The following is a 15,843-nucleotide window of genomic DNA, read 5'->3' as shown; positions in this document are numbered from 1 at the left end:
TGTTAAGAGGTGCAATAATCAAAAGATTGACTAATAAATGATCTTTGTGACTAACAAAGCAATGAAACACTGATGTTTAGATTATGTCATCCATCAGGTATTTTGTTCAAATCCATATAGACACAAATATTGTGTTGGTGAAGGGACTAACAGTACAGGAACAGCCAGTTTCACTGCCTTATCCCAAATTAAAAGTCACAGTTATAGGAAAGTGATCAGTGATATATAAATAACTACACAAAGAGGTACGACTACATTCAGTGAGCAGATGGTGCAAACAGTAAGAGAGAACTGAAGGAAACAGGAGTAACTGAGATTCAGAAAGTTAAGGGAGCTAAGACAAAGGCAACAGATGAACGTTAAGCTGCCATGCTGAGGAAGTTATTTGCGTCGTTTACTTGGCTGCAGTCGGAGCTGCTGTACAGCCGCTTCTGCTGCAGCAATGGCGGCCCCAGCATCTTCTAGGTGGGTCTGAGTGACGCTGGTTTTGCTTTGACTTCGTGATGGCCCATGAGAGCGTAAATGTCCTTCTGAAGATGATTTTGAGCTGACAGGACTGCTCTGGGATTTCTCAATTGTGGGCACGTGCATCTCTGGAGAAACAAACATTGGTGATGAGCATGGTTAGCAGTTGCACTGAGATAATTCATGTTATTTAGTTTGCGTGATTTATTTTCTGCATTCCAATCTTCACACAGTTCTTCCTTGACAGCAACTATAGTTAATGTTACTCTGCAATTGGCTAATGGACATATCAAAGTGATCTGTGTGGTAGGCCCTTCTCCAGTACATCCACCTTCTTTACAATAAAATTCATAGCCTATGATTTCAGACCCAAGCCTGACTAAATTCAAATAGACACCATGGAATAGATTTATGTCTTTACTATCTGGGCAGTAAGATGGTGGAGCAGATCTGCCCCTTATATAAATAGTCTGATATTTATGAAATGCCATCAACATGCAAAAAAAATGTAAATTTCTAATTCCAATAGATTTTGGTATTCAGATTGAGGATTCATCCAGCTGAAGCAGATTTTGCAAACTAGACATAAGAAATTCAAACTGGCCAAATCAAAAATCAAGAAACAGTAAGCACCATTGGACCATTGGAAGACAGCAGTCGGAGGTCTGCTGGATCCCAGGACTTAACTGGGTCTCAGTAAGATGCTGAGCCTCTGGACAAAGTTCTGTGAGAGCTGATGCAGATGGTAGGCCTCAGCCGTGAGATTCAGGAAGGGGAGTCAGCAACATTCCAGCGACTGCAAAGCCGATTGAAGAAGTCCCAAATCGTTCAGGCACAGTAGATGGTGCCGGAATTATGTGGCACCCAGGCCAATACTGCTGAGGTGGTGACCGCAGTGGAAAACCTGGAACACGATGTCCGATCGATGAGTAGTGGTGTCTAAGACGTTGTTTAGTCTGTGCCATCCATGACCGAGGGCCTCGACATCATTTCCCAGTCGATGAGGAACATGTATCAGACACAGGTGAACATTGTCAAGGCACTGCAGAGCATGATCCAGTCATTGAGGAGCATCGCTGAAGGCGTCAGCAGCATGATGCAGTCAATGGGAGTCTCAAGGACTGGCAGAGCCAGATGACTCCAGCTGCCCCTCTGTCTCATAGAGTTCCGAAGGGCCCTCGGGTACCCTCATGGAGGAGGAAGTGCTGGAGTCCATTTTGAGGCCTTCCACCAAGGAGGCTAAGGCGGTCTCCAATTCTTCTGAATGCCCTTCCTCCTGACACTGACACATCTCAAGGGCAGCAGTCAGAACAGGGTGTCACACCATTATGTCTGCTGAAATTCTCCAGCTTTAGGACCATCAAGGGTATCAAAGGCCACAGGGTTCAGAAGGCAGCAGGCTGCCTCTACATCTGATCTGCATCCTGGGTATTGATCTAGACATAGTAGTAGACCATAAAAGATCAAGAAGAGTGAGGAGCACTGAATGGGCTTCACTATCTTTAGCTAGGGGCAATGGAAATCGTCACATTAAAATACTCACCAGTAAAACATTTCAAACCTGAAACACATGAAGCCTCTATAAATGTAATCTTCACAGTGGACCTGCCCGCACCCCCACCCCCTGTTCTCTCCGCTCAATCCCCAGTGGTCCAAAATCAAAAACCCCCAATGCAGACTCCGTCATGAGGATGGGTGTGAGCGCTGTCAGCTGAAAGGAGTCAGAATCCATGACCTGAGGAGCACCAGAGCTTTCCTCACAGCGAGATCATCGCTCTCCACTCGTGAATAGGGACTCGCTGTCATAGATACATAGAATATAGGAGCAGGAGGAGGCCTTTTGGCCCTTCCAGTCTGCTCCACCATTCATCACGATCATGGCTGATCATCCAACTCAATAGCCTAATCTTGCTTTCTCCCCATAGCCTTTGATCCCATTCTCCCCACCTGCTATATCCAGCCGCCTCTTGAATAGATTCAAAGTTTTAGCATCAACTACTTCCTGTGGCAATGAATTCCACAGGCTCACCACTCTTTGTGTGAAGAAATGTCTCCTTATCTCTGTCCGAAATGATTTACCCTGAATCCTCAGACTGTGACCCCTGGTTCTGGACACACCCATCATTGGTAACATCTTCCCTGTCTCGTCCTGTTAGAATTTTATAAGTCTCTCTGAGATCCCCCCTCATTCGTCTGAACTCCAGCGAGAACAATCCCAACCTCATCAATCTCTCCTCATATGACAGTCCCGCCATCGTTGGAATCAGTCAGGTAAACCTTCACTGCACTCCCTCGAGAGCAAGAACATCCTTCCCCAGAGAAGGGGACCAAAACTGCACACAATATTCCAGGTGTGGCCTCACCAAGGCCCTGTACAATTGCAGCCACACATCCCTGCTTCTATACTCGAAACCTCTCGCAATGAAGGCCAACATACCATTAGCCTTCTTTACCGCCTGCTGCACCTGCATGCTTACCTTCAGCGACTGGTACACAAGGACACCCAGGTCCGCTGCATACTCAGTGCCGACACAGGCCCGTCACCCTGAGAATGATGTAACATCGATCTTTGAAGGGGGAAAGAGGGTAGTTGAGGAAGTGGCAGTGTGATGTGTGTGTGTTTTGAGGAGTAGAACTGGATCGGGGGTAGAGCTCAATGGCACGCAGCCTCATATTATGAGAATCTAGAGATTATGTAAATCGCCGCAGTCACAGAAGCTGCTTTCCCCTTTGAGGGGGAGAGCTGACTGGTGGTGATTTAATCTGAGGATCAACACACCTCAGGCAAGGTTGAGAAGGCGGAGCCTTCATGAATAACCTCAGCTGGTACGGGAATTGAACCATCGCTGCTGGCCTTTATTATGTATAATATATTATTATACATAATCCTGAAGGCGATGGTCGCACATGATCTGAACATTCAGGGAGTGGAACCCCATCCTGTTAATAATTTAAAAAGAAATCTTTATTGTCACAGGTAGGCTTACATTAACACTGCAATGTAGTTACAGTGAAAAGCCCCTAGTCGCCACACTCTGGCGCCTGTTCGGGCACACAGAGGGAGAATTCAAAATGTCCAATTCACCCAACAGCATGGGTGGGATTCTCCGAGCCCTGCTTTGGGCTGGAGAATCGCCGCAACTGTGCCACGTCACCCTGACGCCGGCACGCGATTCTCCAAGGAGCGGAGAATCGGCGCCATTTACACCAGCCGTTTGGAGCGGCACCGATCGTGGGCCGCTGTCTGCGACCGGGACGCTGATTCTCTGGCCTTGATGGGCCGAGCGGCCACGCGGAAATGGCAGAGTCCCACCGGCGTCATCCACACCTGCTTGCAGTCGGCGGGAACTCTGCGCGCAGGGTCAGGGGTGTGGCCTGTGGGGGGGGCTCCTTCACTGTGGGGGGGCCTCCCATGGGGTCTGGCCTGTTATCGGGGCCCACCAATCGGCGGGATGCCCGCTCCAGTCCTGGCCCTTCTTTATTACATGGCCGGCCCCTGAACCCCCACGCCATGTTGCGTAGAGGCCGGCGCGTTGAGGAAATCCCCCGTGCATGCGCGGGTTGGCACAGTGCCACTGTGCATGCGCGGGTTGGCGTGACGCTAAACTGGCGCTGGAAGGGAGGCTGTAGCGGTTCACGCCGGGCCAGAATTGGTAGTGCCTGTTTCGCGCCATCATAGAACATAGAACAGTACAGCACAGAACAGGCCCTTCGGCCCTCAATGTTGTGCCGAGCAATGATCACCCTACTCAAACCCACGTATCCACCCTATACCCGTAACCCAACAACCCCCCCCCCCCTAACCTTACTTTTTTTAGGACACTACGGGCAATTTAGCATGGCCAATCCACCTAACCCGCACATCTTTGGACTGTGGGAGGAAACCGGAGCACCCGGAGGAAACCCACGCACACACGGGGAGGACGTGCAGACTCCACACAGACAGTGACCCAGCCGGGAATCGAACCTGGGACCCTGGAGCTGTGAAGCATTTATGCTAACCACCATGCTACCCTGCTGCCCCGTAACGGCGTTCACAACGGCGCGGACACTTTGCCTCCATTTCGGAGAATTCCGCCCCACATCTTTCGGGGCTTGCGATGGAAACCAGAGCACCCGGAGGAAACCCACGCGCAGACATGCGGAGATCATGCAGACTCCACACAGACAGTGACCCAAGCCGGGAATTGAACCCGGGATCCTGCCGCTGCGATGCAACAGTGCTAACCACTGTGCTACACCCCCCCCCATCACTATCAGATTAGAAGTGACTCCCTCCATCCCTCTGAAGAACCCCAGCCCGCTTGAAGAACATCACCATCCCCAGGGCACTGAGGCAAATATCCCAGTTCCCTTGAGCTGTATAATGATAAATGGTGACAGCGATTCCCCTCTTCACTCCTCCTGTGTAGCCATTGTACCAGATTTCCGTTTTTATGGAGGAGTATTAAACTACGCTCATTTGACTTCTCACTGGGGAGTCAGGTCACTCCTGAGAGGCCACTGCATTTTGACTTTAATCCCGCAAATGAGATTTAAATTAATCCAAATTCGGATTAATGTGTTTCTCACCATTTTTGGGTGAGATCTGGTTCTTGCCATTGGGAACGGATCGGTGAATGGCAAATGGTGGTCCCAGTGTGAATCTAATTTTTGGCCTTTTCCATTATTAACCTGATGTGGAGATGCCGGCGTTGGACTGGGGTGAGCACAGTAGGAAGTCTGACAAGACCAGGTTAAAGTCCAACAGGTTTGTTTTGTATCACTAGCTTTCGGAGCACAGCTCCTTCCTCAGGTGAATGACTATTAACCTGATCATTAACCTGGGCCAACAGTGTTGGACTCAATGGAGTGGGAAAATTTCTTATTTCAGCAAAATCAGATAATATGGTTATTTTGTGAAAAGTTGACAGAATATGGAATTATTAAATATGATAGCATCAACAATGTAATACGAGCAGAAGTTTGTCTTATGACTCCTTTGCTGGTCATAACCATGCTGACCAGGTTCCTCAAATTACTCAAATTGAGAGTGGCATGCTTTCACAGTGGTTAGCACTGTTGCTTCACAGCTCAAGGGACCCAAGTTCGATTCCCGGCTTGGGTCACTGTCTGTGTGGAGTCTGCACATTCTCCCCGTGTCTGCGTGGGTTTCCTCCGGATGCTCCGGTTTCCTCCCACAGTGCAAAGATGTGCAGGTTTGGTGGATTGGCCATGATAAATTGCCCTTAGTGACCAAGGGTGTGCAGATTTGACGGGGTTGTGGGGTAGTGGGCCTAGGTAGGGTGCTCCTTTGGAAGGTTGGTGCAGCCTCGATGGGCTGAATGGCCTCCTTCTACACTGTAGGAATTCTAAAATCTAAAAACCATCCCAGAATCTTGTAATTGTAATAATACATTTCAAAAATTACAAATGCTTCAATAAAATATTGTCTAAAAGAAAATACACTTCAGTCTGGAAACATTTCTAAACATGGAGTTAACTCTTTCTGTTTCAGATCTTCTTTCAATTCCCTACTGAATGCTGGATTTACAAAGTATTCTCTTAGTTTTGGAATAAGGATGCACCTCATTGTACAGGGATGTATTTTCTTCCATTGGCTAGTAATCCTCTTCACTATTTTTGACAATAAATGAAAGAGAAAAACTTCTCCAGTGCAATGGCATAAAATACGTATGCATGAGATAGCCAGAAGTATCAACAAAAAAGGAATTACAATAACACTCAATAAGCTCGATACCATCCAGGACAAAGCAGCCCGCTTGATTGCTCCTCCTTCCACAAACATTCAAACCCTCCACCACCGATGCACAGTGGCAGCTGTGTGTACCATCTACAAGATTCACTGTAGTAACTTACCAAGGTTCCTTCGACAGCACCTTCCAAACCCACGACCACTCCCATCTAGAAGGACAAGAGCTGCAGATACCTGGGAACCCCACCACCTGGAAGTTCCCCTCCAAGTCACTCACCATCCTGACTTGGAAATATATTGCCATTCCTTCACTGGCGCTGGGGCAACATACTGGAACTCCTTCCCTAACAGCACAGTGGATGTACCTACACTCAAGGACTACAACGATTCAAGAAGGCAATTCAACACTAGCTTCTGAAAGACAACTAGGGATGGGCAATAAATGCTGGCCTAACCAGCAACGCCCACATCCTGTCAATTGATAAAAAAAACTTCAAAATGTTAGGGCATGGCAAATGATAAAGTGTCTGGCTGCCTAAATCCCAAAGGGAAATTTCAAACAAGCTGCCACAATGGTTTGTAATTTGTATATTATGAGGAGGTATCTGAAGTTAAGATAAGTAACCCTCTGACCACTTGTAATGATATTAAATGTAAACATTTATTCAAGTAAAGAAAAAAGAAAATAACTTTAAAATATGAGAACAACTTTCAGCAGTTAACTGCTCTTCTAGCAACATTTCCTGCAAGACATTGGCTTGAATAAACTTAGAACTAAAATGCCTTTTTAAGGCAATAATCCTTGTCGATTTTGTAATTTTCAGGGAAATCTCGCACTGGCTCTCTTCTCTCAGAGTGAAAAACTGATGTTCACAGGTCTGGCTTCAGCACACACTACCTTGGTTAAGATCAAGCAACACCCAACAGCTTGTAGTCTCACTTTAAATATTTTTTTCCTCTTTGACTTTTACTCTATTGTTTCTATAGTCCTTCAGAAGTTCCTCTTCCCAGAATTGATCAACTTTTTTATTATTTAATGGCTCTTATATTTATAAAGTAAACTTACTATTTTGGCTCACATTTATGATCTCACAATTGAAACAAGAAATAAGTGTTGCATACCCTTGGATGGATCTGGGAAGATACCATGGCTCCGACTCTTAATAACGGAGTGTTTTGGTGACTGCTGACTGCTTTGTCCAGAATGGGGCTTTGCCTGGTCGATACTTTCCGCTTGGTCCTTCAGTAGATACCACCTCAGTGTGTTATCAAAGTGTGAGGTATTAGACAAGTCAATCAGCACCTTAGAAATAACAAGATAGCAAAAGTTCAAATGAGACTTATTTATAATCAAAGTCCACCATAACTAATTATAATTACATAAATTATGTAATTAAAGAGTAATTTTATCACTGATAATGTGGAATTATAGGATGTTTACAGCACAGGAGGAGGCTATTTGATCCATCATATTCATGCCAGCTCTCTGGGCCCAGTCCCTTGCCTTTACTCTGTGGCCCAACAAATATGTTCTCCTCACATAATTATTAATTCTCTTGATAAAGAGACAATTCAGTTTACATCTGCCACACTCTATTCCAGATCTAAACAACTTGCTGCCTAAAATTGTATTCTCTTATGTCGCTGTTGCTCCTTATGTCATTCACATTAAATTTGCGTCCTCTGGTTTCTATTCCTCTGTTGACAGGAACAGTTTCTCCTGATCTACTCTATCCATAGAACCATAGAATCCCTACAGTGCAGAAGGAGGCCATTTGGCCTATTGGGTCTGCACCTACCCAGACCAACACCCTCACGCTAATCCCGTAACCTGTAACCCCACCTAACCTGGACATCTTTGGACTGTGGGAGGAAACCGGAGCACCTGGAGGAAACCCACGCAGACACATGGAGAAAGTGCAAACTCCACGCAGTCACCCAAGGGGGGATGTTTGTGACTGTGTTTGAGGAGCTGTTGGTCGCAGAGGGGGTGCGGGGGGGGGGGGGGGGGTGAAAGAGGGAAACATTTGTACAGACTGTATAGTTGATTGCTGCGGGGTACGTTTCCTGTGTATTGTAACCTGTTTTTTTTTTTAAATTTAGGTTACCCAATTATTTTTTCCAATTAAGGGGCAATTTAGCGTGGCCAATCCACCTACTCTGCACATTTTTGGGTTGTAGGGGCGAAACCACACGCAGACACGGGGAGAACGTGCAAACTCCACACGGACAGTGACCCAGAGCCGGGATCGAACCTGGGACCTCAGCGCCGTGAGGCGGTTGTGCTAACCACTAGGCCACCGTGCTGCCCTTATTGTAACCTGTTTTGATACCTGTTTGTAATAAAATACATTTTAAAAAACAAGACAGTCACACAAGGTCAGAATTGAACCCGGGTCCCTGGTGCTGTGAGGCAGCTGTGCTAACCACTGTGCTACTCTGCCACCCTCATGATTTTGAATACTTCCATCAAATCTCTCAACCTTCTCTTCACCAATGAAGGAAGCCATAGCTTCGCCAACAAATCTATTTCACTGAAGTTCCTCATCCCGATACATTCTCAAGAATCTTTTCTGCACCCTCTATATGTTCACATCCTTCCTAACGTGTGGTGTTCAGAACTGGACGCAATATTCCATTTGAAACCAAAGCATTCTTTTATACAGGTTTACCAGGAATTCCTTGCTTTCATAGAATTTACAGCGCAGAAGGAGGCCATTCAGCCCTTCCAGTCAACACCAGCCCTTGGAAAGAGCTCCCCACTTAAGCCCATCCCATCCCCATAACCCAGTCACCCCGCCTAACCTTTTTGGACACTAAGGGACAATTTATCATGGCCAATCCACCTAACCTGTACATCTTTGGACTGTGGGAGGAAACCGGAGCACCCAGAGGAAACCCATGCAGACACGGGGAGAACGTGCAGACTCCGCACAGACAGTGACTCAAGCCAGACTCTATTCCCCTGTAACAAATCTCAGGATCCACATATTTTTTTAACCTCTTTCTCAACCTGCCCTGCCACCTTCAATAATGTGTGGACATAGACTCCATAGTCTGTCCGCTGGACTACCTTTACTGAAATGAAATGAAAAATGAAATGAAAATCGCTAATTGTCACAAGTAGGCTTCAAATGAAATTACAGTGAAAAGCCCCTAGTCGCCACATTCCAGCACCTGTTCGGGGAGGCTGATACAGGAATTGAAGGTGAGGAAGGAGCAGCGCTCCGAAAGCTAGTGTTTGAAACAAACATGTTGGACTTTAACATGGTGTTGTAAGACTTCTTACTATGTTGTTCAATGTTAGCAATCATGTCAAGAGGGCTAGAATACAAGACCAGGGATGTACTTCTGAGGCTGTATAACGCTCTTGTCAGACCCCTTTTGGAGTATTGTGAGCAGTTTTGGGCCCCATATCTAAGGAAGGATGTGCTGGTCTTGGAAAGGGTCCAGAGGAGGTTCACAAGAATGATCCCTGGAATGAAGAACTTGTCGTATGAGGAACGGTTGAGGACTCTGGGTCTGTACTCGTTGGAGTTCAGAAGGATGAGGGGAGATTTTATTGAAACTTACAGGATACTGCGAGGCCTGGACAGAGTGGACATGGACAGGATGTTTCCACTTGTAGGAAAAACTCGAACGAGAGGGCACAACCTCAGACGAAAGGGAGGATCTTTTAAAACAGAGATGTGGAGGAATTTCTTCAGCCAGAGGGTGGTGAATTTGTGGAAATCTTTGTCGCAGAAGGCTGTGGAGGTCAAATAATGAGTGTCTTTAAGACAGAGATAGATAGGTTCTTGATTAATAAGGGGATCAGGGGTTATGGGGAGAAGGCAGGAGAATATGGATGAGAAAATATCAGCCATGATTGAATGGCGGAGCAGACTCAATGGGCGAGTGGCCTAATTCTGCTCCTTTGTCTTATGGTCTTATGCCTCCGTTTTCCTGGTGTTTCCTCGTGATCAAAGCCTCCCATTGCTGGCATCATCCAAGATTGGCCCTTCTGTACCAGTCTCGGCATCTAAAACTGCGTTTTAAATTTAGTTGGTCCAATAATTTGGAAATCCTTAGAATTAGGTTTTTGCTATTGTCCTTAAGGTCCTTATTTGATTGAGTTTTCTGAAGTGGTGACAAAGAAAATTGATGAAGGAAGGGCTGTAGATGTGGTTTATATGGACTTTAGTAAGGCATTTAACAAGGTCCCACATGACAGACTGATACAAAAACTAAAATCGCATGGGATTCAGGGTGGGCTGGCTGGATGGATACAGAACTGGCTTGGTTATAGAAGACAGAAAGTAGTGATGGAAGGGTATTTTTCTGAATAGAGATCTGTAGCTGGTGGTGTTCTGCAGTGATCAGTGCTGGCACTGCTGTTGTTTGTAATATAAATGATCTGGAGGAAAAAGTGGGTGGTCTGATTAATAAGTTTGCGGATAACATGAAGATTGGCGGAGTTGCTGACAGTGCTGAGGATTGTCAGAGGATACAACAGATTGGAGACTTGGGCACAGAAATGGCAGATGGAGTTTAATCTGATCAAATGCGACGTGATGAATTTTGGAGGATCAAATCTAGGAATTAATTATCGTGTAAACAGCAGAACCCTTAGGAATATTAACATACAGAGGGATCTAGGCATGCAGGTTCACAGTTCCCTAAAAGTGGCAACACAGGTGGTCAAGGTGATTAAGAAGGCATATGGCATGCTTTCCTTCATCAGCCAGGGCATTGAGTACAGGAGTTAGGAAATCATTGGTTAGGCTGTATGTAGACTATTGTGTGCATTTCTGGTCACCACATTATCAGAACGACGTGGAAGCTTTGGAGAAAGTGCAAGAAGGTTCACCAGGTTGCCTGGTCTTAAGGGTGTTGGTTATGAGAAGAGGTTGAATAAACTAGGCTTTACTTCACTAGAAAGATGGAGGCTGAGGGGAGACCTGACAGGGATCTACACAATTATGAGAGGCATAGACAGGGTGGATAGTCAGATGCTTTTTCCAAGGGTGGAAGTGTCAATTACACAGGGGGCACAGCGTCAAGGTGAGAGGGGGAAAGTTTAAGGGAGATGTGCGGGGTAAGTTTTTCACACAGAGTGGTGGGTGCCTGGAACGCGCTGCCAGATGATGTGGTAGAAGCAGCACATTAGCAACATTTAAGAGGCATCTGGATGGGTCCATGAATCGGGAGGAAATAGAGGGATACGGACTGAGTAAAGGCACAAGATTTATTTTTAGCTCGGGGCATCATGATTGGCACAGGCTGGGAGGCCGAAAGGCCTGTTCCTGTGCTGTACTTTTGTTTGTTCTTTGTGCTATTTATTAAAACTGGGATCCTATATGTTTTATTTTATTTACTACTTCAAGTTTATCTGCCACTTTTGAAGTCTGAACATACAAACCAAGATGTGACCAGAATTATGGATATCGTCCTGGGGAATAATAATATTTAGCAACAACTTTAATAATAATGCAGAATGCTGAATGTAAGCAAATTCTTTGCCCTGGTTTAATTTCAAAAATTGATTCATAGTGATTTAATATTATTTAATTGGTCAAGGTTCAGAGTACTCACTTCACCAAGAAAGTCATTGGAGGAGAATCTATCATAGTCCCAGACTGTAACTTCCAGCGTTTTCTTTTTGAGCTGCAATCAAAGCAAAATATCATCAACTGCAATTCGATAACCTTGTTATAGTTTCAATCATTTTCACAGTGCTGCACATTTCCTCTCTCTCAGCTATTCGGGCAACGATATACAGTTTCAACCTTTAGAATTAATACCGAACGAGAAAGCATTGTAGGATTGAGGGAGTGAATACGAGATTAGTGCTTATCTCTGGTTAAGACGATAGAGAGGTAGGATTGACATTGATAATTGTACTTGCCTAAACCAATAGGGATCACTGGAGAGTCTGTAATGAGTGAAAGCACCTGGGGCGGGTGTCTCTCAGCCCGGGGCCGGGCCGGAGAATCTCCGCGACCAGCGTGAATCGCAGAGCGGAGAATCGGTGCCATTGGCTCCAGTGTGGTTGGCGCGGCGCCGGTCGAGGGCAGCTCTACGCGGCCGGCCCGCCAATTCTCGGGCCGGGATGGGCTGAGCAGCCGTTGTGGAAACGGCGAGTCCTGCTGGCGCCGTCCACACCTGCTCTCAGCCAGTGGGATCTCAGCGTTGGAGAGTCGAGTGGTGGCCTGTGGTGGGGGGAGGGGTGTCCAACCCCAGGGGGGGGCCTCCGATGTGGCCTGGCCCACGATCGGGACCCACCGATCGGCGGACCGGCCTCTCTGTCACCCAGCCTAATTTCTTCCGCGCCGTCCTCTGTACTCCTGCGCCATGTTGGGTCAGGGCCGGCTCGGAGACGGGAGACACCGCGCATGCGCGGAAATCGCAGCGGTGGGACTGCACATGCATGGGTTCGTGCCGGACCCACTGCGCATGCGCATATCCCCTGGCGCCCATTCCACGGCCGGATCAGCAGCTGGAACGGCGTGAACCACTGCAGCGTCATGCTGGCCCCCTGTAGGGGCCAGAATTGCTGATCCTGGGGCCGTGTTGACGCCGTCGAGAACACAACGGCGTTTCTGATGGCGTCAGCACTTTGCCTCAGGATCACAGAATCCCGCCCCTGATGTATGAGACTCAAATGCTAAACATATGAACTTCGGGGTTAGGAGCAGGAGGCGGCCACTCGGTCCCTCGATCCTGCTACCCCATTCAATAAGATCATGGAGGATCTGATTGTAACTTCAACCCCACATTCCTGTTGATCCCCCAATAACCTTTCATCCCCTTCTCAATCAAGAATCTAACTCTGCCTTAAAATATTTTGATAAAAGAGAATTGTAAAGATGCATGAATCTCTAATAGAAAACATTTCTCCTCATCACTGTCTTAACTGAGCAACCACCTATTTGTAAACATTGAGCCCGAGTTCTGGAGTCTCCGGCAGGAGGAGATATTCTCTCCACATCCACCCTGTCAATATTCTCTCAGGCTCTTAAGGGTTTCAATCCAACCTTTCCTCATAAGGCAACACACCCATTATTTGTATTAGTCCAGTAAACCTTCTGAGAACAGCATCCAATGCAATTTATAACTTTTTGTGAATTAGAAGACTCATACTGTGCACAATACTCCAGATGTGATCTCACCAATGCTCTGTACAGCTGAAGTATCACCTCACTACCTTTGAAATCAATTCCTTTCACAATGAATAGAATCATAGAATTTACAGTGCAGAATGAGCCATTCAGCCCATCAAGTCTGCACCGGCTCTTGGAAAGAACACCCTACTTAAGTCCATGCCTCCAGCCAATCACCCGACCTAACCTTTTGCAGCAATTTATCATGGCCAATCCACTGAACCTGCACATCTTTGGACTGTGGCAGGAAACCAGAGCACCCGGAGGAAACCCACGCAGACACAGGGAGAAAGTGCAGACTCCGCACAGACAGTCACCTGAGGCTGGAATTGAACCTGGGACCCTGGAGCTGCGAGGCAGCAGTGCTAACCATTATGCCACTTGGACTTGACCCCTCCCTGTGCAGCTGGATCCTCGACTTCCTCACCAACAGACCGCAATCTGTCAGGATAGGCAACAGCACCTCCTCCACAATAGTCCTCAACACCGGGGCCCCGCAAGGATGTGTGCTCAGTCTTACAATGTGTTCCTAAACACCCATGACTGTGTGGCAACATTGAACTCCAACTCAATCTATAAGTTTGCAGATGGTACGACTATGGTGGGCTGCATCTCAAACAACGACGAATCAGACGACAGGAGGGAGATAAATCACTTGGTTGCATAGTGTACCGAAAACAACCTCTCTCTAAATGTTGGAAAGATCCAAGGAACTGATCATCGACTTCAGGAAGCGCAGCACGACACACACTCCCGTCTACAGCAATGGCTCCAAAGTGGAGATGGTCGCTAGCTTTAAGTTCCTGGGGGTCACCATCACCAACAGTCTGTCCTGGTCCACTCACATTGATGCAACAGTCAACGCCTCTACTTCCTGCAGAAGCGAAAGAAATGTTGCATGTCTGCAGACACTCAGATCCCTCTGCATCTCTGAGCTCTGCAATCTCTCACCATTTAGATAATAAGTTTAGTTTTTATTCTTCCTGCCAAAATGGATCATTTTGTGTTTTCCTACACGAGACACCATTTGTCCACTCATTTAACCTATTTATGTCTCTTTGTAGCCTTCTTACGTCCTCTTCACAATTTACTTTCTACCTAACTTTTTGCCTTCATACTTCAGTCTTTTCATCCAAATCATTTACATAAATTGAAAAAGTTGAGGCCCCAGCACCAATCCCTGTGGACACCACTCATTATATAATGCTCACCAGAAAACTGAAAGGTTGTTAACAAGATGGTGCTCGTCTTCCCAGTGGCATTTCAATCACGAGCAGATTGTGTATTGTAATTTAACACTGCGTACGGTAAAGTTCAACAGTTCATCACTTTATTTAACAATCACTTCTTTCAAACCAAAAGCCTTTTGGTACATTTTTAGTAGAGATATGGACAAACCTCACATCCAAAGATGTGCAGGTTGGGTGGATTGGCCATGAAAAATTGCCCTTAGTGTCCAAAATTCTATGATTAACCTAGGACAAAAGTTCGGCACAACATCGTGGGTCGAAGGGCCTGTTCTGTGCTGTATTTTTCTATCTATCTATCTATTCTTTGTGTCCATCATTACTTGTACTTTCAAAAAGCTTATTATTTTGAAATAAGCTTCAATAGGAACACAAGTGCATTGCAGTAACATTTATTTCAAATTAGATTTTCTGCACATGGGATTACAGGGTGATTTGATAAAGTGGATTCAAAATTGGCTGAGTGGTAGGAAAGAGCAGGTGATGATAGACGGCTGCTTTAGTGACTGGAAGCCAGTGACCAGTGGGGTACCACAGGGATCTGTGCTGGGCGCCCGATTATTTGTCATTTATATAAATGACATAGATGACGATGTGGGGTGGGGTAGGATCAGTAAGTTTGTGGATGACACAAAGATTGGCCGGGTGGTTAACAGTGTGGCTGTGTCTTGGTTTACAGAAAGATATAGACAGGATGGTCAAATGGGCGGATAAGTGGCAGATGGAATTTAACCCTGAAAAGTGCGAGGTGATACAATTTGGAAGGAGTAATTTAACAAGGAAATATTCAATGAATGGCCTGACACTGGGAAGTCCTGAGGAACAAAGGGACCTTGGCGTGTTTGTCCATAGATCTCTGATGGCAGAAGGGCAGGTTATAGAGTGGTGATAAAGGCTTATGGGACACTTGCCTTTATCAATCGAGGCATAGATTACAAAAGCAGGGAGGTCATATTGGAGTTGTATAGAACTTTGGTGAGGCCACAGCTGGAGTACTGTGTGCAATTCTGGTCACCACATTATAGGAAAGATGGCCTCTCAGGGAAAGCGGCAGCAGCCAAAACCACAGCACCATGGGTGGTTGCTCAGATAGGTGGGAGAACTATAGAGATAGGGGATTCAATAATTAGGGACACAGACAGACGCTTCTGTGGTCACAAACGTGGATCAAGGATGGTACGTTGCCTTCCGTGTCATGGGTCAGCTGCAGGGCGTTCTGGGGAGGGAAGGTGAACAGCTAGTCGTCGTGGTTCACATTGGTACCAGCGACATCGGTAAACCGAGGAATAAGGAC

At 46.4% G+C, this 15,843-nt stretch overlaps 1 protein-coding gene across 5 annotated transcripts in view; it reads right to left on the bottom strand.

Moving 5' to 3' along the window:
• Positions 1 to 15,843, bottom strand: part of pcloa (piccolo presynaptic cytomatrix protein a) — a 543,385-nt gene that overhangs the window by 109,148 nt on the left and 418,394 nt on the right. For all 5 annotated transcript variants that reach the window (XM_038811991.1, XM_038811990.1, XM_038811988.1 and 2 more), the window contains 3 exons: positions 11,735 to 11,806; positions 7,283 to 7,463; positions 399 to 593 (listed from right to left, as the gene is read on the bottom strand). In XM_038811991.1, the coding sequence (XP_038667919.1) occupies positions 399 to 593; positions 7,283 to 7,463; positions 11,735 to 11,806 (448 nt within the window). The remainder of the gene's footprint in view (positions 1 to 398; positions 594 to 7,282; positions 7,464 to 11,734; positions 11,807 to 15,843) is intronic.

This window comes from Scyliorhinus canicula, chromosome 11 (assembly GCF_902713615.1).
Source record: "Scyliorhinus canicula chromosome 11, sScyCan1.1, whole genome shotgun sequence".
NCBI lineage: Eukaryota > Metazoa > Chordata > Chondrichthyes > Carcharhiniformes > Scyliorhinidae > Scyliorhinus > Scyliorhinus canicula.
This window is presented reverse-complemented; position numbering and strand designations above follow the sequence as displayed.